The sequence below is a fragment of the Hibiscus syriacus genome, unplaced genomic scaffold (assembly GCF_006381635.1).
Source record: "Hibiscus syriacus cultivar Baekdansim isolate YM2019G1 unplaced genomic scaffold, ASM638163v2 tig00112491_pilon, whole genome shotgun sequence".
In the NCBI taxonomy this organism is placed as follows: Eukaryota; Viridiplantae; Streptophyta; class Magnoliopsida; order Malvales; family Malvaceae; genus Hibiscus; species Hibiscus syriacus.
In genome coordinates, this window is record NW_024063344.1 from 1,880,040 (window position 1) to 1,905,698 (window position 25,659).

Here is a 25,659-nt window from a genome sequence, read left to right on the forward strand (position 1 = left end):
GTCAAAAAACAGGGCAGCAGATTCTGCTCGAAGTAACTTCTGTCAGTTAACTTTGAAAATTCACTATAAATTGTACAGGTGGAACTATATGGAGTTCTTTATATGTTTAGATTTTTATTTGAGTCTAGTTTTCATTGGTACAAACATAATAATTTTTCATTACATAAATTAATATATAATAATATTTGTTTGAATATAGTGCAAACTGCTAGAATATGAAATTTTGATAAATTGTGTATTGAAAGTAGTGGAAGACAAATGATTTAAATCTAAAGCTTATTGAGGCTTATATTTTGATTAAAATATATATAAATAAAGTGTTAAACTATGTGCAGTTTGTTTATTTGATTATTATAGTCGATGATGACTTGCGATAAATTAACCTCATTTTATTTTTCAGTATGATTTATAAATTTTTAGTATGGAATATTGCTATAAATTTTTTCATCAAGTTCTATGAATGATTTTGGGTATGAAATGTCCAAGTATGATATTTATGATGATGAATTCTAAATGTTTACAGTTATCAGATGATTTTCAATTATCAGATATTTACAGATATCAAATATTTTACAATTATCAGACACATATTAATAAATGATTCTATGATGATACATATAAGCCAATTGTATGTTGCATTGAGAGGTATAGGTACATTTGGCATGCCATTTAGTGAGTACTTTTCAGTTTTCAGTTATCACTTATCAGTTATTAGTTCAGCTTTGGTACATTCGTGTCCCAATGTTCAGCACCGTTGGTGCTCAGGTTATGATTGCACTAAAGGGCATCATGTTGCAGTTTCATTTATGATTAGGTACTGTGTTGTGCGTAGTGTGCACCTTATATTCTCTTACATATACATTGAGCTATGACAGTAAGTGTTAAAGTTATGACAATATATAAAAGACAAGAACATAGAATAGAAAAGAAAGTTAGGAAATACATTTGAATTGAAAGAACAAAAGTTATTTATGATATTTGATGATGACTTACATGATTTTTGATAAAATAAATCATGAGATGATGATTTTCAGGTTTTCAGAAGGAAAAATAGTTTGACTAACATGGGTGGAAGTTTAATGTTTTATTTAAATTATAGTTTATTTACTATATTTTATGAAATTTATGGTTTTGTATCACTTTAGTTATATTGCTGCCTCATTAAGTTTTACTTAGTGTGTGATGATTTTTATGCATAGGTTCGAATAATATATAGGTCGTGAAGTGAGGTGCTTGCCAGCATCTTATGCAAAATCAAACCTACTGACAGTATCAGTAAGACATCCTAACTTTGACTTATTAGAGGCATGTACATTATATTTGTTGGGTTGCTTTATCAAATTTATTTTAAAAGGGTTTATAATAGTAATTAGGGTTATTTTCTTTAGTTTTGTCTAACTTTAGTATTAATCGTATTTATGGGTGAATAATATAAATGTTATATTTTAAGTGGTTTAACACCAAGTAATATTAGGCAGTTGTATTTGTATATTAAAAACATTGAACTGCCTAATTACTGATTGAAATCAAATTAGTTTTCAATGATTAAATAATATTTTATAAATTTATATGATTAAGAGAAAAAAAGTAAAGTTAAAAAGAAAATTATTAAATGAAACAAAAATTTTAAACAATTAAGTTGAACAAATATTACGAAACATATATGACTATGGTGTTACATTTTGGTGGCGGGGTTTATATTTCAAATGTCGGTGTGTTAGTTGTATCATGTTTTCTTTCAGTGTGTTCTTATTCATTTGACATATCTCCGCTGAAATTGAAATTTATTTTACCAATTTAATGTTCACAGGCAGGCTAGGCTAGTTGCATTAGAAACAAAATGCTTTTTCCATTCCCACACTCAGCTTCAATAAGGCTATAAAAGGGATCCTGAATCTCTCCCCGGCCAGAAAAAGCATATCATTCTCATATCCGCCTGTTTCCTAAATTCTAAGTTGAAATATCGAAAATGGATTCTTTGGGTTTAACGGATAAGCCCCATGTGGTTTGTGTTCCTCACCCCACTCAAGGCCATATCAATCCCATGATGCAGCTAGCTATGATTCTTCACCACAGGGGCTTCCATGTCACCTTTGTCAACACTGAGTTTAACCACAAACGACTACTTAAGTCCCGAGGACCGCATGCTCTTGACGGTCTCCCTTCTTTTCATTTCCATACCATTCCCGACGGCCTTCCGCCGACGGATGCCGATGCCACCCAAGACATTCCTTCCCTCTGCGAGTCCACCGGTAAAACATGCTTACCCTACTTTAAACAACTCCTCCACAAGCTAAACGACTCCACCACATCCGACGTCCCCTCTGTTTCTTGCATTGTTTCGGATGGCGTTATGAGCTTCACTCTTGATGCAGCTGAAGAACTTGGCGTCCCTAACGTTCTGTTTTGGACCCCGAGCGCTTGCGGCTTCCTTGGTTATGTTTATTATCGCCAACTAATGGAAAAGGGTTATACGCCTCTCAAAGGTAATTGTAAAGATTTCTTTTAGCTTAAAAAAATTTCCATTGACGTTTATTAATTATTGTTAATCTTGATTTTGCAGATGAAAGCTATTTAACGAACGGATATTTGGATACCGTCATAGATTGGATACTAGCAATGGAAGGCATCCGGTTAAGGGATATACCTTCTTTCATAAGAACAACTGACCCGGATTCCATTATGCTTCATTTCTTAGCCGTTGAAACTGAAAGAACTCGGAAGGCCTCAGCTATAATAATTAATACATTTGATGATTTGGAGCACGATGTCTTGGACGCGCTCAACTCAATGCTACCACCCGTTTACTCCGTGGGGCCTCTGCATCTTGTTTTGAACCATCATGTGCATGACAATGAATTGAAACAGATAGGATCCAATCTTTGGAAGGAAGAACCCCAGTGTCTCCAATGGCTAGACTCGAAAGAGCCCAACTCTGTTGTTTACGTGAATTTTGGGAGCATCACCGTTATGACAGCTGATCACTTGACTGAATTTGCTTGGGGGCTAGCAAACAGCAAACGACCCTTTTTTTGGGTCATCAGACCCGACCTTGTGGGTGGTGAGTCGGCAATTGTGCCGGCAAAGTTCGTAGAGGAGACCAAAGATAGAGGACTATTGGCCACATGGTGCCCTCAAGAACAAGTTCTAGGCCACCCTTCTATTGGAGGATTCTTAACACATAGCGGATGGAATTCCACGATTGAAAGTATATCCGCCGGCGTTCCGATGATATGTTGGCCGTTTTTCGCTGAGCAACCGACAAATTGTTGGTGTTCATGCAGTAAATGGGGAGTGGGCATGGAAATCGACAGTGATGTTAAGAGGGATGAAGTTGAGAGCCTTGTTAGAGAGTTAATCAAAGGAGGAAAGGGCAAAGAAATGAAGAAGAAAGCTCTGGAATGGAAAACAAAAGCAAAGGAGTCCATAGCCAATCCCGATGGGTCATCTTACAGGAACCTAGACAAAATGATCCAGGTTCTACTGTCACCCAGAGTTTAAGACTCCAAGGCCACTGCCACTTTAGTTTTTACTTTTATATAAATTATGCAGCGTTTTCCTAAGAATTAGTTTAAGCTCTACAAGTGTTTAGTTCAATATTTATTTAAAATATTAAGCATTACATTTTGTTTAATTTAAGAATGTCCATTGTAATCTTGATGGTGTTACATTGTTTTTGTTAGAACGAACCAATATAATATTATTGAGGGTGATAAATTTACTATAAAAAAAACGATTATGTCTAATATTGAGCAAAATCGACCATGAGGTGATTTTTTTTTTGAAATAGTGTCGGTTGGAGATCATTTTCTATAGTAGCGTTTTATCTATTTTACATCGGAGAAGATGTTAGAACTACAGTGTATTTTTTTATATTTTTTTTATAAAAAACGTCGTGTCATTCAATCATCTTCTAAAAAAATATTATTTCATCCAATCATTTTTCGGTTGTATTGTAACTTTCTCACTTGAAAAAAAAATCACTGCCGTACCTAAACAATTTTATCTGTAATATTTTTATTCACGTAATTTATTTTATTTAAGAAATTTAAATAAAATGTAAGAAAATAGAGATTTTTATGATACATATTTAAAAAGATATATATGATGACATGGAATATTGTTGTCCTCGTGAATAATTTTATTAATTTTTAAAAATAAAAATAAGGTAAAAGATAGAGTTTTTAAATAATAATGTTATATTTGTTAAAATACACAATGACGTGGAATATTATTATCCACATTAATAATTTTATTAATTTTTTTAAATAAAATGTAAGGGAAAATATGGATTTTAATCTTTAGTGGTATCAGTTTCGATAGAGTTTTTTTTTTATACGCCATGCCAATTTTGCACGTGCCGAATTTTTCTTGTGTTGTCAAGATCAACGATTTCAACGGCTGATATTCATTTCTTTGTCGGAGGTAATCATAGCAAGACGACTCAATAGCGCGGCACTGTCCATGTCAACACCGAAGCTTAGATTTGTCGTTATCACAGCAGTTGTCAGTGGCAACCCCTCGTTTGTTCCTTCAAAAATTTAGTACTTTAATTTAATTACTTTATTTTTCTTTTCATTCAATTGAAATTTTATATTTTTGACCCTTCTCACGTATTCATAATTTAATTTAAGAAATTTAAACACAAAATTTTTTAACTTTGATATGACCTTTAATTTTTATTTCTACATTTTTGACTTGGTACAATTGATCAGCACTGTTTCAAGTTTATGATGAGAATAACGCTGAGTTTTGAGAACCGATAGTGTAAAGTGCATTTGAATATGCATATCTACAGTCAGAATTTCATTGTTGGTTAATGATTTTTAGATAGAAATCTATATTAAGAGAGGGATGCCCCCCTCCTCCCCCACTTTTCATTAATTTGGTGGAATCTTTTGAGTGTTATTTTATAAAAGGTTGTGGAGATAGGGCTGTCCAAAAGCATTGGAACCATTGTGAAAATTTCTTGGTATTCCCATTTTCAATATACAAATGAGTACATTTTTTTGTTTGGGGGGGGGGGGGCAGAAGGGAGATGCAACTATGTGACGTTCAAAGAGTTTTGAATGCTTGAGCCCATTTGTGGTCGAAAGATTGAATTATGATAATATGAGAGTGAAATAAGGCTATGAGAAGAACATAAAAACTAATCAAAGATTGTACAGTTTAAACATTTTGGCAGGCATAATGAGTTATTCTTCCCTTTCGGGTTGTTATACTTTCAGAAATTATGGCCCCAGCTTCTGTTTCTGTGGAGGGAGGCTGATGAGTCTGAGAATCTGAGACCAAAATCAGTAACAAAATTTATGACGAGCATACATATTTACAAGTGAAAACAGAAACAGGTACATTCTTTTTCTCAAAAGAAATGAATTTGAAACCCCAATATAACTCAGTTCCATCATATATGTGAAGCCTAAACAATGCTGGTAGTAAAAAAATTGAAGGGATAGAGTGTGACAAGAATTATTTACCTGCAAAAGAGGGAAAGGGGTGCCAAGTGAGATGGAAGGGTGGGGGAGGATAGTTGGAGAAGGACCCCTCCATTTGGTAGGATAGTAAAGATATGACCGTCCTACGATACATTGAGCCTAGGATGCAGAAAATGTTCCCCTGGATGCTTGCAAAGAGTAGCCAAAATAGTATGGTGACCCCATTATGGTAGATGCTGATCCATACAGTTGATGATAGTATTGTGCCTGTTGGATTTGTGGATTATACAGAGTTTGCATTGCTTTATACTTGTATATTAATGCTAATTTTCAGTTGAATTATGATACGAAATCGGCAGAGAAATAGGTTTCCTCGATTACTAGGTGTACTCGTATTCAGGAATGTAAGTGGGAAACCTGGAAATATGGAATTCATCAAAAAGAATTAGTAGCAATATGAGCAAATGACTGAACTTAAAGATCAACAAAGAACCAAAAAAAAAATGGTTTCCCTTGGAAGCAAATTGCAAGAAGCAGCATTCATATATAATAAGGAATTAGTGATAGCTAGCGTATAAAATCCAAGGGACTACTTGCAACACTACCTTAAGGTTCCGCCATGGTAGAGGTAGAAAGAATTTTCGGTGGAGTGGTGAAATGTATAGAGATCGAAAAGAATATCAATGCTGAAAGCACTTTGTTGGACTTACAATGGCACTGAGAGGCGAAAGCTCGACTGATGTAGAAGATATGATCGTAGTACATGAGGTAAATGTAACAAAAATATAAAACAGAGGGAACAAGAGTTGGATTTCATCATTACAACAAATCTCTATGTTTATTTGTACCCTTGATTTCCATGCTTTAACCCTTTTATTTTTGAAGTTAATGTTTTTTACCTTTGCCTTTAACATCTGCTAGCAAAACTCAAACTTAAAGCTCAGAGAGCGAATGAAGTCGCTGATAAAATGGTAATGAAAACCCTATATTACTTTCTTTTTTGAACACTCGGTGTCAAGCCAGTATGTGACACGTACATTGTATCATACTATCATTGACTGCATTGGTATTGTATGGTTCCCATTCTTTTTACCTTATTAGTTTTATCCTAGTGACGACAATTTTCTAGTCAAATGCATGATCATTTTACTATGTACAGTGATATGCCAACTGCATCGAGAAAACAAAAACTAGGCATGATGTAAGTATGTTAACACTAAAAATCAAGATTAAATTTTTTAAAGGTATGCATGTATGATGTACCACATCTTCTAACTAGAGCATGGAACAACCAATGGCTTGATTTGATCGAAAACAACATGGAGTGCTTGTTATGTGTTTGGCATGTAATATTACAAGCCTACAATTTGGTAAGTCTAAATGTTGGTCAAAATTAATAAGTATCAGAGTTCAATTTTACCATTAAAGATTAAAAGATGACAATTATTTTAGTCAAAGATGGATATAAAATTAAATGCACAAAAGAATTCAAGTTGACAAGTGACTACGATGGACACCAAGTGTTATAAGTTAATTCAGGTTGACAAGTCGGTAAGTGGTCAATTTTTACACATGAAAAAAATTATCTTTAGTCCTTTAACTATTAGGTTATTTGTAAGTTGGACATACCAATATTTTTATCAGTGATGATAACAGTTTCAAGAATCTCTCCCAACTGCTCAAAATACCTTCGCATTTCCTTGGTCGGAGCCTCTCAAGCTAGTCCCCCAACAAACACTTTAGTAAATGTTGTGTCACCAAAAAGTGATTGATAATGTGGGTAAGCCATTGCATCTAAACAAACAAAGCAACAAATGGGTAGCTTTCCTTTGGAGAAAACTCTCTTTTTGGATTCATCACATATTATGGTTGACAATAATGGATCAGAAAACCGAATCCTCTACGATTCCACCTCATTTCCCTTACTTTTTGTTCGACTGTGTTTGTCTCTATATCCATTCCCCAGTCCCCCCCCAAACCACTTGCTTCTTTTGATTTTGGGTAAACTACATGTTAGTACCTAGACTATTAATTTTGTTTCATTTTAGTATCTAAACTTTCACTTGTTTCAAAATTATACATAATATTTACTTTTTGATTCATTTCAGTATCCTGACGTTAAAAACTTAACGAACTGCACGTGGCATTTTTTATGGGTAAATTATATCATTCATCACTTAACTATCTTCTCACTCCTATTTTGTCACTAAAGTTTAAAAATTTTCAATTTAACTATTCAACTTTCAAATTGCTCATGTTTTAATTACTCCAATTTATTTTATTAATAACTTTTGTGACATGAAATTTTTATTATTATTTTATTAATATATAATTAAAAAAATAAAAGTTAGAGTGATTAAATTAGGAATAATTTGAAAGTTAAATAATTAAATTTAGAAAAAAAATGAACTTCAACAATCAAAATTAGAGTGAGAAAATATTTGAGTGATAAATTATGTAATTTACCCATAAAACAGTCTACAATTTTTTTATTTTATAGAAGTGGTAAAATGTTTAAACGTTTATTTCGATAACCATGAATGAGATCAAAACATTCAAAGGAACTGCGGTTTGCCTTCGATTTTCACTGAAAACAAATATGATAACTTTACACTTTCCAACATCTGGTGTGGTGGCGCATTGGTTACCGCGTAGATCTCATAGCTTCTGTAATCCTGAGGTCCAGCTTCTCTCACCCCTGTTTTTCCCCCCCAAATGTAGGCACAATGCTTGCGCTATTCGTTGTCATGCATGCCTTTAAGTTTATTTGGCTGAATTGGAATCAGACACCATGCAATTAGTCCAAATAATTTTCTTTGTCTTAATCAACATCTGGGGTGGTGGCGCAGTTGGCTAGCGCGTAGGTCTCATAGCTTTCTGAGTGATCCTGAGGTCGAGAGTTCGAGCCTCTCTCACCCCAACTCAAACTTTTTACCAAAAATTTGACAATGCTTACGCCACTCGGCGTCATGAATGCGGCATGCCTGTACTTTTCTCCCAAGTTGGATTGGATGGGCTTATTCTTTATGTTTCTTCGGCTGAATTGGGATCAGACACCGTGCAATATGCTCTGCAATATAATTTTTTTGGTCTGTTTCAATGTCCAAACGTGGACCCATCTAAGTTGCCATGTGAATGTGAGCGACAAATTTCATCCATTGGTTTTCTTTCTTGTGCTCAACCGACTTCAATCTTGACTTTCACAAAAAAAAATATTCCCCAACTTCACTGAATCAATGTTTTGACTTCAATCTTGGTGTACAATACACAAATGTTGGTGTTTTAATGTTATTCAATATTTTTTTATTCATTACATTTTTATTAAAATAGTATCAAAGACCTTTGATACTTGTTTTCCTTCGCTGTCATCACCTGGCCGTCCTCGTGTCACATAAGATTGGGTCCGATGCATGTCCAAATTTATGTGGTTGTGCAATGTTATAACAATCATTACTTGATTTCATAGTCATTCTTATGATCACCTCACCTCAACTTTAATAGAACAACATTCAATTTCCTTTAGACCCTGTAGTACTAAAAACATTTATGCGACATTTGTCTTAACAAAATATTTAACTCAATTATTTAAAATTTAAATCAATTAATCATGTTTAATATAAATTTATAAAACTATATATTTAAAATGTTAATTTACCTCCTTATTTTTTGAAATCTGACATGTAACATTTTTAAATAAAATCATGTCGGCTCTCAAGATTTTGCGGCCATGAACTGGCAATGTGTTAAATTCATAAGTTTTGGCAAGTTGATGTTTGTCCAAATGGAAATGTCGTGATCATGATGGAAGCCGCAAAGCTCTGAGTGGGGCTGATTCAATAAATACAATGAATCGGGTTAATTCAAATCCAAAGAAGTTTATGGAATTCATCTGATTGGTTAATTTCTTCTGCGAGGATGACAAGGGTAATTTCTTAACAACGGTGGTCAGCCTGTCAGGGGAATTAACCATTTTCATATGTACATCTCACATGCGGAAATTTCAATGATTATAAGAAACAGGAGACGCGTGAAAATTACGACTTAATGCTAATCATAGATATAGGTTGCCCATTTTTTAGACATAATATATATAGTGAGCGGTTTCCAGTATGGTTTTCAGAACCGGACCGGTTAGCGAACCGGTCATATTACCGGTTTACTGGTTCAGTCGGTCGAATCGGTTCGACCGGTCGGAAGAACCGGACGACGTCATAATTATTTAAAAAATTAAATAAAAATACCAAAAATATTTAATAAAAAATAATTTTTTATATCACAAGTCATATTCAAAGCAAGTCATAACATAACCATAAAATCAAGTGAAACAAAATGATTCAAATTAACTACAACATAATATTTAAGGTAAAACATATTAAATAATAAATAAAATTATATAACTATAATTAAAAAATAAATTTGGGGTTAAAAAATCATAACAAAATGATATTGTTTGGTTTAATATTTTTTTTAAAAAACAATCTCACATGGCTAAGAAACATAAAAGAGCATCCCAAAAGTCTAAAGAGTACAAATATGAGAACAAAACAATCTCACATTGCTAAGAAACATAGAAGAGCATCCCAAAAATCTAAAGAGTAAAAATATGAGAACAAAACAATCTTACATTGCTAAGAAACATAGAAGAGCATCCCAAAAGTCTAAAGAGTAAAAATATGAGAACAAAACAATCTCATATTGCTAAGAAACATAGATGCGCATCACAACTAACTTCTATAAATAATAGAGGTAATTTGGCATTCAAAATCATGGAGTATTTTGGTGAGCATTGAGTGAACTATTCTTTCACTTCAATCAAGCTCGAATTTTAGGCTTCAATCGAGCTTCTAAATTTTTTTTGAGTTCAAGCCTTTTTGAGTTCAAGTTTCAATATTATATTTCGAGTTTGAGTTGAACTTGATAATTTTTAGCTTGTGAGTTTGAGTTGAGCTTACTTTTAAAGTTTTCAAGTTCGAGTCGAGCTCAGCAATATTCGAGTTCGACATGGCTCGTTTAACAAACGACATTGTTTGGTTTAATTTTTTTTAAAAAAAATAAAAATCCCAGTTTTTCTCGGTTTTCAGCCAGTCCGGTTCGAACAGTTCAACGGTTCTGGCCGGTTCACTAATAGTGATTTAACCGGTTTAGATTGAACTGGACTAAACAACGATTCTCGATTGAACCGCCGGTCCAATCCGATTTTTAAAACAGAGGTTTCCAGTTTTCAAAAATTATTATCAATATTAGATCATGATATTTACTTTTTTATTACTTATGAAAACTGCTGATCTAATTATAAAACTTTTATTTAAATAATTTAGTTAATAACATCTTCAAAATTTGATTAATTTACACAACCTTAAAATTTCAATCATTGTGACGCATGACTTCAAATGTCAAATTCAGTGAGCATGCATGGCTCTGCAGGCATACCCAAATACGGCAGTAGCAGCCAACAACCACGTGGCTGCAGCAGTAGTCCATTACTTATACTAAAGGTTGCGCGTGACGTTCAGCACCTGGGTCCAGCCCATCTGCCATTGCAGGTCGAAATTACTAATGTTCGAAGGTGGAGACGTAAAAAATAAACATCACAATGCAAGCTTATAAGTGAAGTTTAGCAATTAAACAATCCCGGAAAGGAAAGAGAACCCCTACACCATTATTATATTAATTATTAATTAAAACATTAAATGATCCTTAAACTTGATTCGATATGTCCGTGAAAACGTGTCAACGTAATTTTTTACGATTCCCTACTATAAAATCAACCGTGTAAAAAGGAAGGGAATATTTAATTGTTTTATAGGTGTAAAGGCTTTGAATTCGCGTCCAGAGACTTGGAAAGTAGTTATTGGTAAACACGGTGGTCCTGATTTCATTCAACGCTAATTTCGGCCTCTAATTGTGGGGAAGGAATAATTAGCTTTTGAATAAGAAAAAATATTATTATTTTAGGGTCAACACAGTGGTTTTGCCATTTAATGTGAGAAGGATCACCGACGTCGTTTTTATGGGAAATGTATTTGACTTAGTTTGACCTTTTAGATTACTACCGTCAAGAGGGGATCATATTTTATCCTCCAAGTAGTAAATTATTTAAAGTTAGAAATATAATAAGAACAAATTTGCATATTCAATTATTCATATAGTAGGCGCGTTAATTGTAATCATATTAATGTAGTTAAATTATCAAAGAATGTTAATTTACATATATTTTTAACAATCACATTGAGCAATTTATTTATTTTTTAAATACCTCCAGCTTTCTAGTTGTGAATATGAATTTGAATATATATAGAATTAATTTTGAGTATGATTAATTTCGAATTTTTAGATTCTTAATTAATGTTAAGCTTAAAATTTAAACACTTCTTATTTCTTTTAGATAATGCAATATGATTACGTATTTAATTCTTTTAATAATTAAATGATAAAGTGTACGTATAGGGATGACAAACGGGTATTATTTTGTGGATTTCGCTCCGCATCCGTTCCAATTGAAGCGGGGATGGGTATAATTTTAGCGGGTAGTAGGCGGGTGTGGATTTATAAAGTGGTACCCGTCGTGGGTGGTGGACGGGTAATGGGTTTGAGACATAACCCGCCCCGCATCCGCCCGCCCAGTTAAATATCTATTAAATTTTGGACCATTATGAATTTAGGTGTAATTTTAGAGACTAATTTATAAATTTTAATATTGTATAATATATAACATATAATTTAACCAAATATTAAGGATATTTGGTCTTTAATCTGGTCTTTAATTAGGAAAATATTCGGCTCTTTGATTAAACCCATAATCCCACTAACCATGTCACTTTCCATGTTCTTTAGCCCATGATGCCCATCCAAACACAAATTAGTCGTACTATAAGCATTAACATCAAAAGCAACAGTTTTCATGTTCTTTAGCCCCTCAAAACCCATATTAGGCGCACTATGAGCATTAACATCGAAAGCAACACAACAATCCAGCTCTGCGACTACATGCTCCCTACAATCTGTCTCCATAACATTCATAGAGCCACTCCTCTGACAAATTGAAGCATGCACTGCTACCCCATCACGAACTGTCTGGGAACCAACTCCAACATCCCATTAGTTTGCTGTCAGGCGGGTTTAGATGGGTATGTCGCTAGTGGGTAGTGGGTGTGGGGATGAATTTGAAAATGTACCCGCGTGGGCGGGTGTGGATTTGAAAATTTGTACCCATCATAGGTGGTAGACTGAAAAATATTAGGTGGGTATGGGGATGGGGTATGGGGGTATCCGCACCCGACCCCCCGTTTGTCATCCCTATGTACGTATATTTAGATATTTTGTTATATTATTGTTTCTAAAAATATTATGATTAATAGTGTTTAATCAGTACATTTATAGATTTAAAATATAAATTATATTTATTTATTTTGTGAATACTTTGTTATGTATAAATTAAAATACGGCTATATATTTTTATTAAAATATATAATAAAATAATTAAAACATTTTATAATAAATTTTATAAACGAAGTCAAAGGTGCATAACTGTTCATATAACTAAAATTGTATGATAATAAATATCTATTAAATAATTATATACGTGTAACATTTTTTATCAACTTTTCTTTATTTATCTTCATCTCGTGTACGATTGTTAAAAGCTATACATTTAATATAACGAATAATTATATTCTAATTTTATTATAAAATAATGTAAATTATCTTTCTTTAATGTATTTGTTCTTAAATAATTTTAAAAATGATTAAATCCAAATTTTCCAAGTTATTTTGCTTTAAAGAATCACAAATCTCTGTACGGAAAATATAACAAAAAAGTATGTAAGATCTTTGGCCTCGCATGTGACCGTAGCGGCGCCTTCATAACTGACACGTCAATATTTTATCTCACCGACAGAAAAACGCGGCAGTCCGGGCCCCACCGTTTGTTCTCCGACCTTTTATTTCTTAATGAAAAAAATGTCTAAATTGTAATTGCTCAAAATCTACTGTATTTTCTCTTGATACACAAAATCTATTGTGCTCGGGGAACATAACTGTCTCGAACATTTTTAGACTTCTAGCAAAAATTCAAATATAGGTCCTATGAAATTGAAGTATATTCTATTATTTAAATAAATAATTTAATAATATATTAATTAATTATAGGAAATTCATTAAATTTTGTTAAATATATTATTTTTATTATTTTACTAAGAAAACACATTAAATACAATTAAGTGAGAAAAAAATATATGCAAGTACGATAAGGAACTTTATTTTGAACAAAAAATAAAGAATAGTTAACTAGAGAGATAGAGAGAAGGATGCAAAAATTGAAAATTTTATAGAATAGAAAAAAATATGAGTCCTCAGATATAAAGGTGGAAAATGAGGTCATTTTATAAAATTTTAAAAAATAGGGTTCTCAATTATAAAATCAGAAAGTATGGACTATTTTATAAAATTGAAAAAATAGAGGGCTTTAATAATTAAGGTAGAAGGCAGAGACAATTTTATAAAAATTGAAAAAAAGATTAAGAGCCCATAGTAATTAACGTAGAAAGTAGAGACAATTTTATAAAATTAAAAATAAAACATGGCCCTTAATTATTAAGATAGAAAATGGACCCGTAAGCTATTGCTCAAGGTGCTCTCCCCAATAGGGGATTGTAAGGCAGGTTAATATACGGTTAATATACAGTGTTACCGGATACATTAAAAGATATTTAATAAATTCGGTTTAGCGTTACCGGAAATGTTGACTAATAATAATGTAGTAGGTCTAAGTCATGAAGAAATATTTAAAAATTATGCAACTGACAAACTTAACTTGTCGGTTCGTGTCGATCCAAATTAAAAATGTGTCGATCCAAAACGATATAACAGGTAAAACTATGACAAAATCGGTATTGAAATGATAAAACCGGTAAAGCGCTACCAGATACATTTAAAGTGTTGGTACTTTAATATAAGGATCGACACTTCGTGAATTTAAAAGAGAAGCAGTTATAAATCCTATAAAGTGTCGATACTTTTAAAAAATGTATCGATCCAAAACGATATACCATGTAAAAATATGATAAAACCGGTATCAAAATGATAAAACCGGTAAAACGTTACCGGATATATTGAAAGTGTCGATACTTTATATAAGGATCGACACTTTGTGAATTTAAAAGAGAATCAGTTTTAGCGCCTATAATGTGTCGATACTTTAAAAAAAATATCGATCCACAACGATATAACAGGTAAAAATATGATAAAACCGGTATCAAAATGATAAAACCGGTAAAACGATACCGGATATATTGAAAGTGTCGATACTTTCGTAAGTACGTGTAATAAATTATCGACACTTTCAAAGAAATAGGTAAATATCCTTTCGAAAGTATCGACACCTGACATAAAAGTATCGACACTTTTGTATTTATATCGATTAAATATAAATACCATATCCAATGAAAATATAAAGGCCATATCTAAAAATCATCTGAAAATAGATAGAACGGACTAGTTTTTGAAATCGAAGCGTAATTGTTGCTGCATATCAGAAGGCGTTTCTAAAGCAAAGTTTGTTTGTTTGTTGCTGCAGTCGAATCGAAAAGTATGTTGTCGAAACCCTAGTTTTTAATTATTACAGTAATAGGAAATAGGGTTTTTATGTGTTGTTTGGGGTTTTAGAGTAAAGAAGCATTTGAGAAAGATTACAGGTAGAAAGTGATATTCAAGGTAAAATATAAATGTCGATACTTTTATTAAATATTATAGGTAAAAAATGATATTATAGGTTGTATAAATGTGCCGACACATTTTGTAGTGGCCATTCAAATTCTTTTGAAGAAAACCGTTTTACCACAAGAGTAGTTATCTATATTTGTATATTGAATAAAGTGTACGTAACAAGTATTTGATTTGATTTGCGTAAACTGATATATGAAGGAAAAATGGAGTCAATGAGTTGGAAAATTGTTGGTGGCGCAGATGACTTCGAAATTGAGGCCGAGACTCGAAAGCAACCAAAGGGTGGATATATGTACTTCTAGTAAGTATCAATGTCTTTCTGTTATTATTGTTGAAATGGTAATTGGATTAAAGTATCGATAAACTTTAAATTGATTACAAATTTTAAATGTTGACAGTATGGCCGAATGCAAAAGGATGAAGGAAGATGGCACACAGAGCGATTCGGTATGTAAAATGAAATTGACATTGAGTAGTATTTAGTGTTAATGTATTGATTAAGAAACGTTTATGTTTAATATTATGTGACAAAAGATGTGAGGTCCAAATGGAATTCAATGAGTGATGCTGAAAAGGAACCTTACATCACACAGTCAAGGAATCATAGTAAAGAATACAAAGAACGGAGGAAAACACATGAAAATAAGGTATTCATTAAACTTGTAAATACGTTGATACAAAATATATAAGAACTATAACATTATATATTGTTAAAAAAATGTAGGAAGTGTCGACAAGATGCAGCATTAAAAGGGTGAATTCATTAATTAAACACCTTAAGGAGAAGGGTCAGTTGAATGTGCTGGGAGAAATAGGTTTTGGATCGTTGGTAGGAGTAAGGGATCGACCTATTCGGAGGGAATTATGTCGATCCTTGATGGCGCAATTTGATGTTAGACAATGTATTGCTAAGTATGGTGATTTTTCATTTCTCTCGGGATCCATGTGCTGCAGCGTATTGGGGTAGAAAATGAAGGCAAAAGTGTTGTAGAAGTCTGTAAGAGTAAGGACTGGAAAGCACTTGCCTCCAAATATGGTTTGAAGCAGAAGGTGACATATGCTGAAATTGAAGAGGAAATAAAAAGTGGATCTTACGTTGGGGATGAGCTGAAGGCCAGAGTTCTATTATACCTTATCGGTATCTTTCTTTGTCCAACGGGTCATACGTCAACGAACAAGGAACATATGAAGCTCATTTGTGATGAAGGCTTGAAGGGTGAATTCAATTGGGCTGAATATATCCATTCGAGATTGATTGAATCAATAATCACCTTTAAAAAGGGCAGCCAATGATACCTCAAAGGGTGCATAGCAATCTTAGAGGTAAATGAGTTGAAGAACTTTTTTGTGTTTTTATATAAAAATATAAATTTTATTATAAATGCATGTTGCACTGTTCGATTTTTTGTCGGGCTGTGAGGCAGTGCCGGCTTATGAAAGAACCGGAGTGGCACGCATCCGTGCATGGGGGAAGAAAGAGGTGGTTAGAGTGATGGTGAAGTTGAAGTTGGATAGAGCGAAGAAGCAAGAAAGGGTAATAAATGTAATTAAATAATATTAAGAATATAATTAATGTCTTAATATTGTAATTTAATTTTGAAGGTTATTGGCAAGGATGTAGAGGAGGCAGAGGAGAAGAAAAGAGAGATGGTTGTATTGGGGGATGACGGTGAGTGGGACGACGGTGAGGGAAAACATAGTAACTTCGACATTTTGATGTATGAATTAGCTGATATAAAAAAAATCTAATTTGATATCATGCAAAGACAATCAAGAGTCGAAGAGAAACTTGATATAGTCGAAGATAAACTTGAGAGAGTCGAAGATACACTTGAGAGGTATAAGGGGGTAATGGAAGGAAAAATAGATGGAGTGGTGAAAGAAGTAGAGCTGTTGAGGGGTGAAGTGGTGAAAGAAGTTGGGGGTGTTAAGGGGTGATATTAAGATGGTGACGGGTGAAAAATTTGAGGGAGTGGTGAAGGAGGTTGTGGAATTGAGGAGTGAACTTACGGGGGTGAAGGGGGTGGTTGATAAATACTTGGATGAAGGAGATCAATTGAAGGGTGAAATAAAAGAGATGAAGAGCTATGTAGAAAAAAATACGATGAACTGAAAAAATATGAAGAAGAAAAAGAGGAGGAGAAGAAGAAATGGAAGAAATGAGGAGGAAGGAAGTCGATGTCGTTATACACCGGAGAGTGTTATAGCAGCAGATTTGGATTTGGAATGTCCTGCACCCCAGAAGAAGAAGCAGAAGGTAAGTTGAATAAAAGAAAACTTAATTTGATTTTTATTTTGTTGTTGTGACAAAAATTTGTATGCAAAATTGTAGGTTGAAAAAACGGATATTCCAAGCGGAATTGATGACATCGAAGCTGCAATTTGTGATTATTTATGGAATAGTGAGTTAGAATCGGAGTAAGTGAAATATATTGCTTTGTGAGTTATATTTAAATATTTCATGACAACATATTAATCCTAATGATTCATACATATATTCTATAATCTCAATGGGAAATCAATTCGCTAGTGTATACGACGTTGCAACGTTGAAGCCTACGGAATGGGTTGGCGGTGTGGTAAGTAGAAAGTATAAAATATTAAAACTTATTGAATATGTTCTGATTGTGTAATTAATTTTGTTAGGTTATTGATTTGCTCGCCTGGACAGTATGCTACGATTCTCAGAAGTCACTCCGGAGGATTGGCTACCTTCCACACCACTTAGCGGTGAGTTAAATTAATAAATGGAGATAAGTAGTGTTATAGACGGTAAATTAATAATGTTTGTTGCGTAATTGCAGCAGCAGGCGTTGGATGCCAACAGCAAAGAAAGTGTTGAGAGTATTGCTACCTTCTGGGGTCCATATTGAATAACTATGTGAAATTCACCGACTGTGAGAAGGTAAGACACCATACCAATTGCAAATGATGTTTTCAGATATAGAATGTTGAATTTTGTCAAATTGGGTGTGAAATTTGTTGCAGATCATGATCACAATAAACTACCATAATTCACATTGGTATCTGTTGGTGTTGGATATGGTAGATCGTGTTGCAACAATATATGATAGTATGTTTACAACTGAAGCAGCTAAACAGAGAGTGAAGGATGCTAAGAGATTGGTATGTATGTATGAAAGGACATTATGTAAATTATAATGCATAATTTTTTTGGATCATAACTTCTTCTATTTTAATGCAGATTAAAATATTAGATGTTTATAATAAGAAACGTATTTGGGTTGAATCCTGTGGATCTCTAGGAAAGTATCCATTGAAAAATTTCAAATTTGTAGAGCATAAGAAGAATAAGTAATTGAATGGGTATGAGATGTTATCACAAATAGAAAGCTTAATTTATGCAGTATTCATCATAATTGACATGTGTGGTTTTCAAATTTTGTAACAGACATGATTGCGGCATATATGTGATGATGTGGATGGAATCGATCGGTTCTACAGGGGCAACTGGTGATTTTGTAAGTGGAAAGAAAAATTCGTTTGTGGTAAAATTATTAAAAGTCGTAGATTGAATGCTGTAGTTTACAAAACTTAATGTTCTGACAATTTGAATATAGGTTGTTGGAGAGTGGGATCGATCGCGAATATTAAACGATCTCGTAAGCCACAATCAAAATCAACGAAGACAGGAGATAACAAAAGCTGCCATGATACATAAGAATAACAAAAGGATGCAATGATGTAAATGTAGGGTTAATTTTGTATAAGATTTATAATTTTGTATACGATTTATAATTTTGTATGTGAATATAATTATGAATGAGATGAGAAAAGTTAGCAGTATGTTGTTGTACATGTTTCTTATACACAATAAGGGTCATGTTGATACTTACGATATATGGAGATTGTTGTCTGTATTATACCAAATAACATCATAATTGTCTTCATGTGCGAGAATGAATGGCCATTCCATATATATTGAGGGTATGTACAATAACTACAAAATTCACTTTAAAGTAAAAGGCAAATTTACAATATGGCAAACAGGGTGCAACCATAAAGTGTCGATCCATATATAAAGAGTGTCGATCCCATAAACATCGAAACCCAAAAGTATAATGTAATAGGTAATTTTTCAATCTAATCGGTACAAGTATACCGGTTTTATGAGAGAATATGTCTAAATAATGTATCGACACTTTTGTAGTTTGTGTCGATATTTTTGGTCCAGAATGAATGGCAAACAGGATGCAACAATAAAGTGTCGATCCATATATAAAAAGTGTCGATCCGATAAACATCGAAACCCATAAGTATAATGTAATAGGTAATTTTTCAATCAAACCGGTACAAGTATATCGGTTTTATGAGAGAATAGGTCTAAATAATGTATCGACACTTTTGTAGTTTGTGTCGATATTTTTGGTCCAGAATAAATGGCAAACAGGGTGCAACAATAAAGTGTCGATCCATGTATAAAAAGTGTCGATCCGATAAACATCGAAACCCATAAGTATAATGTAATAGGTAATTTTTCAATCTAACCGGTACAAGTATATTGGTTTTATGAGAGAATAGGTCTAAATAATGTTTCGACACTTTTTTAGTCTGTGTCGATATTTTTGGTCCAGAATGAATGGCAAATAGGGTGCAACAATAAAGTATCGATCCATATATAAAAAGTGTTGATCCCATAAACATCGAAACCCATAAGTATAATGTAATAGGTACTTTTTCAATCTAACCGGTACAAGTATACCGGTTTTATGAGAGAATAGGTCTAAATAATGTGTCGACACTTTTGTAGTTTGTGTCGATATTTTTGGTCCAGATTTAAATATCAAGTGTTTTTCCACCGTTCATTATATATAGTACTCTAAAATCGAAAAACCCTAAACATAAAGGCAAGCAGGCAGAAGATAACTCTTCCTCTCCAAAGAATACTAGCGTTATCATAACAGTGACGATCAGATATTCATGTAAATTTATCGATATTTTATGGGTTTCTATATTGGAGTTTTTTTCCTGAATGTGTTTGTGTTCCATTGTAATAACATCCAACCAAAATGGCTCCAAAACGTCAGCGTCAGAAGCGCGGTCTTTCTCAAAGCTCTTCTCAACCCAGTTCTTCTCAACCATAACCTCCTTCTGAAACAAACGATTCTTCTGAGGAAATCAGGTCCTTCGAAACTCTGAACTTTAGATCCGATATGGAGAAACAAAGATGGCAGACGAGTTTTAAAGTAAGGAAGATTCGTCCCGAACGTGTCATTGACCTGGGTTTCTTGTTTGATGATAAATATGCATTTAGTTTTAAATCCACATTTACATCTTGGGGTTGGCTTGAAATCCTTGGTGTAGAACCAAGATATTATCCCAACCTAGTTAGAGTCTTCTACAACAATGTTTCCTTAAAGCACGAGCCTAATAAGACTAATATAATAGGAATTAATACACATGTCATGGGGAAGGATATATATATATCTCCGGAAACTATTGCGGAGGGTTTAGGTGTAGCGAATAAAGGGGATTAAGATGAAAATGGTGTAGATTGGTCTACAATTAAACGGGTTGCTAGAAATAGCCCAATTCACCTCGATGTAGAGTCGAGAGTGTTTCACAAAATGCTCACATAGTTTATCCGGCCTAGTGGGGGAAAACATTCAATGCTTCGAGACAACGATTATTGGTGGATAGCAAGTATAAATCCAAATCCAAAACGGCTCCAAACATTACAAAACTCATATTTAATACAATTGTATATATGGTCACAAAGGGAGCAACAATTTCAACTACACTACCATATGGATGTGTCATCACCCATCTGTTGAAAAAGAAGGAAGTTGATTTTTCGCATGATGCCCCTATTCGATTAACCCGCAAGATTGACATGGTATTTATTAAAAAAGCGGGATATGATTTTGTTGAAAAACTCGGTTGGAAGCGTGTCAAGGAGGTCGGATTAGATCAAGAGAGGGAGGAAATGGACCCCGTTGGCCATGAAGAAGAGCAACCAAGTGGAGACGCAATAATGAAAGAAGCTCCAGTTGCAAAGGATGTCACAATTAAGACCGTGATGGAATACATGGTCAATTTTCGGGAGCATATTGATTCCCTTGTGAGTGGAATGCGATCCGATATTTCATCATTGCAACATGAAGTCAGCATTTTGCATGACGAATTACGTCAACGACATCAAACGAGTTAGGTAATTCATTATTTATGTTTCTAAACATTTACACGTTCTGAACTGTATTTTATTTTCTTTTAACAGATGTGGACAACCAAGCAGTCAATGAAGATGAAGCTGACGATGAAGATGACGATGAAGAAGATGATGATGATAATGATGATGATGATGATCCAAACAAGTATATCGTGTCTGCAACGCCGCCTTCAAGAAAACTTTTAATTTTTGATCTCAATGGTGTCCTTGCCTACATCCCAAGACGGCCTGCAGGTTTTAATTCTATTCTTTTGTATCCATTATTTTAACATATAAGCATAGAACTTTAATATCATTTTCTTCATGTTGTAGATGTTGTCCTCAGAACATGATTATTTGAATTTATGCAATTTTGTGTCGACAATTTTGTTGTTGCCCTTTGGTCTTCAAAGTTGAGGTTAGAACATGTTTGGAGTAATTGAATTACTGTAGTCAAAATCGTTAATATATATTTGAATGTTAACATTCAAACTTGATTACAATCTCAGGCATAACGTCGACCGTGTACTTGAGAAACTACCTTTATTTTCTGAGCATTTTCTATTCGTGTGGGTAAGATGAATGTCATTACAGTTTGCTGACTTTTCGTTGTCTATGATTCCTACATATTTATGTTTGACTGTTTGTGAACAGGATCAAGCAAAATGCAAAACATACGATACTGTTACCTACTGTAAAGATCTCAATGATGTTTGGAACGCGTGTCCAGATTTTAACGAGCTAAATACACTTTTGGTCGATGATTTAGTGGAAAAAATGATTTATAATCCGGTAAGTTGCATTTATGCAATATGTTTTTCCAGTTGAACAGGTGTTCAGACATTGATTATTTTAACAACTTATGTGTTTATATAGAAATACAATTACATATGTCCACATACCTTTGACGCGCTTCCCATTCGAACACAATGCTCTAGGTATACACAAATTTATTCATGCTTATGCGAATTTAGTTTATTGTTAGTAAAATTGCACCTCATTAGTTTGATAATTGAAATTATTTATGTATGTCCTCAGAAAAAGGCGGAAACATACGAGAGTATTTGGAAAATTTGTTGAAGGCCTCTAATGTTCCGGACTTCGTTAGAAATAACCATTTTTCATCGGATTAATTTCATTTGTCGGTACATAATTTGAACATTCTTGTGTATGTATATTTTGGTGTGATTATATTGTGTGTATATTTTCATTAATTATTCTATATTTGCTTCTCTGTATACATATACATTTGAGGATTGTTGAAATATCAATACTAGTTATTAATGTATTTTACATCTACTTGCAAATGTATCGAAACACATTACTATATCATTGTTTTCCATGATATCCACAACAAAGTTTTCACACTTTTTAGTATTGTGTCCAGAATGGAAGAAAAATGTGTCGATACCTTGTCAAAAAGTATCGACATTTACACATCGGAACCCATAATTATAATGTAATAGATAATTTTGTAATGTAACCGGTATAAATATACCGGTTTTATGAGCGAATAGGTCTACAACCTATATCGACACTTTTTAATTTTGTGTCGGTACTTTATGTACAGAATTATAATGTACTAGATAATTTTGTAATATAACCGGTATAAGTATACCGATTTTATTAGCGAATAAGTCTACAACCTATGTCGACACTTTTTAATATTGTGTCGGTACTTTATGTCCAGAATGGAAGAAAAATGTATCGATACCTTGTCAAAAAGTGTCGACATTTACACATCGGAACCCAGATTAAATGTAATAGATAATTTTGTAATATAACGGTATAAGTATACCGGTTTTATGAGCGAATAGGTCTACAACCTATATTAACACTTTTAATTTTGTGTCGGTACTTTATATCCAGAATTATAATGTACTAGATAATTTGTAATATAACCGGTATAAGTATACCGGTTTTATTAGCGAATAGGTCTACAACCTATGTCGACACTTTTTAATATTTTGTCGGTACTTTATGTCCAAATGGAAGAAAAATGTGTCGATACCTTGTCAAAAAGTGTCGACATTTACACATCGGAACCCAGAATTATAATGTAATAGATAATTTTGTAATATAACCGGTATAAGTATACCGATTTTATGAGCGAATAGGTCTACAACCTATATCGACACTTTTTAATTTTGTGTCGGTACTTTATGTCCAGAATTATAATGTACTAGATAATTTTGTAATATAACCGGTATAAGTATACCAGTTTTATTAGCGAATAGGTCTACAACCTATGTCGATACTTTTTAATATTGTGTCGGTACTTTATGTCCAGAATGGAAGAAAAATGTGTCGATACCTTGTAAAAGTGTCGACATTTACACATCGGAACCCAGAATTATAATGTAATAGATATTTTGTAATATAACCGGTATAATATACCGGTTTTATGAGCGAATAGGTCTACAACCTATATTGACACTTTTTAATATTGTGTCGCTAATTTTAAGTAACGCGGTTTTTCTTCCTTCATTTAAAATATTTATATGTACATGTTTCTTATACACAATAGGAGTCATGTTGATACTTACGATATATGGAGATCGTTTTCATTCCATTCCGTCTTCGAAAAAATCAGTTGATGTAGGCTGTGTGCTTGTACTCAAACTGAGCTTGACTTGAGGACATGTTAGTTTGTTATGTCCCTCACCGTTGCAGTACCCACATCGCCTAATTTTCTTCTCGACCTTGTTCTTCGGCACTTCTTTTCGCTTGCGTTGTTTTCGTTGAGGTCACGAACGTTGTTTACTACAATGCTCTGGTTGACTGAATCATTCAAACCAAACGAGTTTTTCTAATTCTTCTATTAGTTTTTTCATCTCATCTCTTGCGGTTTTGAAAGACTCGTCTATCTTTGATGCAATGTAGCATAACCTACTTGACGTTGAACGTAGAGCAGCGAACTTTGCCATTTGCATCACTTCTGGAGACACATTCAAATCAACATAACTGGGTGCAGAAGCCTTCGCATCATTAGTCCACCTACTTTGAATCAAAGTCCCGGAAAAATATGTAGTCCAAGTGCTTCAAAATGTGAAGTTGATGGCACACGAAGTCAACGGTCTCGAATTTTTTGCAGGAGCAAATTAGAGTTTTCGTACGAGAATCAAAACTAATTTCAAATTTCCTATTTTTTTCTGCGTACTTTGACAAAATATAATGTTGACATTCATCTGATAAGGACTTAATCTCTGCCTCAATCCGGTACAATGTCTCTCGTATAAGTTTATCTTGGAACACACGAAAAGATTCGCAGGTAAAAATCGCAGCGGCATGGCTTTCAAGGTCGACCAGTTTGGTGATCTGGAAGGGCTTCGTATGGGAACTTAAGTAATCCGCTTTCAACTCGTTCATACGCATTCTACTAATTCCATCTTCAACTGCACGAACAACATCTAAATATGTCTTCTTGTGTTTCAGTGCAATAGCTAGTAAAGCATTCATAGACTCGCACCTTTGTGTTGAGCGAATATTGGCAAAGAAATGACCGGTTAGATATGCTTGTGCCCATAAGTGTCGTGTATTTTCCTTCTCAATCACCCATGGATGCTTTTGGACGTTGAATTCTGAAACAACCGAACGCCATTGAATATCAAATTCCTTGGTTGTCCACCAGGAAGCCATGCATTTTGAGAATGCTGCTGTAAACTTTGGGTCACCAATGTTAGCTTGTGCATTACGAGAAAGATGCCAAGAACATAATCTGTGCTTAGCATAAGGGATAACAGATTTGATAGCCCTCTACATTGCCCTATCCCCATCGGTGACAACTGAAATAGGTGATTTATTCATCATGGCTTCTAAAAAATTCTGTAGCACCCACTCGAAAGATTGAGACGTCTCGTAAGCGATTATGGCAGTGGCAAACACAATTGTGTTATGGTGATGATTGACACCAACAATAGGCATAATTGGTCGACCATACAAATTATCTTTGTACGTTGTGTCGAACGCAATTACATCACCGAAGCATGTGTAATCCGATCTCGATGTAGAATCCGACCAAATAAGATTATACAATGCCCCCGATTCGTCTACCGAGTATGTCATAAAAACCCGGGATCATCATGTTTCTTATAATCAAAGTAGGCAATAAGCGCATTCACATCCCCATCGACGATTTCCTTTGCTTTACCTCTTTGAAGTGCATTGTAGAGGTCTTTATGTGTAAATCCAACATTATGATAGCCCCCTGCCTGCTGCGTTAAATAGTTCATTACTTGTGACGTGCCAACACCGACCTCTTTCAATGTTGTTGCCTCATCGATATCAGCCTTACTTACAGCTCTATTAGAACGCATAAATGGTGTCATAACA

At 33.7% G+C, this 25,659-nt stretch overlaps 1 protein-coding gene and 1 non-coding gene across 2 annotated transcripts; both read left to right on the forward strand.

The window, feature by feature from the left end:
* Positions 1–1,951: 1,951 nt before the first annotated feature.
* LOC120180197 (7-deoxyloganetin glucosyltransferase-like) lies at positions 1,952–3,515 on the forward strand. The gene is made up of 2 exons (XM_039185576.1): positions 1,952–2,486; positions 2,564–3,515. Exons 1-2 carry the CDS (start codon positions 1,970–1,972, stop codon positions 3,499–3,501), a joined length of 1,455 nt encoding a protein of 484 aa, XP_039041507.1. The 5' UTR covers positions 1,952–1,969; the 3' UTR covers positions 3,502–3,515.
* A 4,754-nt stretch (positions 3,516–8,269) lies between these two features.
* TRNAM-CAU lies at positions 8,270–8,355 on the forward strand. The gene is given in 2 exon segments: positions 8,270–8,307; positions 8,320–8,355. It is a non-coding gene; the product is annotated as a tRNA-Met (tRNA).
* Positions 8,356–25,659: the final 17,304 nt, after the last annotated feature.

Bases quoted from the DNA above. Each gene is read 5' to 3' on its own strand.
- LOC120180197 (XM_039185576.1), top strand. From the start codon at position 1,970: ATGGATTCTTTGGGTTTAACGGATAAGCCCCATGTGGTTTGTGTTCCT. The intron at 2,487-2,563 runs GTAATTGTAAAG...TTGATTTTGCAG, and splicing joins GGGTTATACGCCTCTCAAAG to ATGAAAGCTATTTAACGAAC.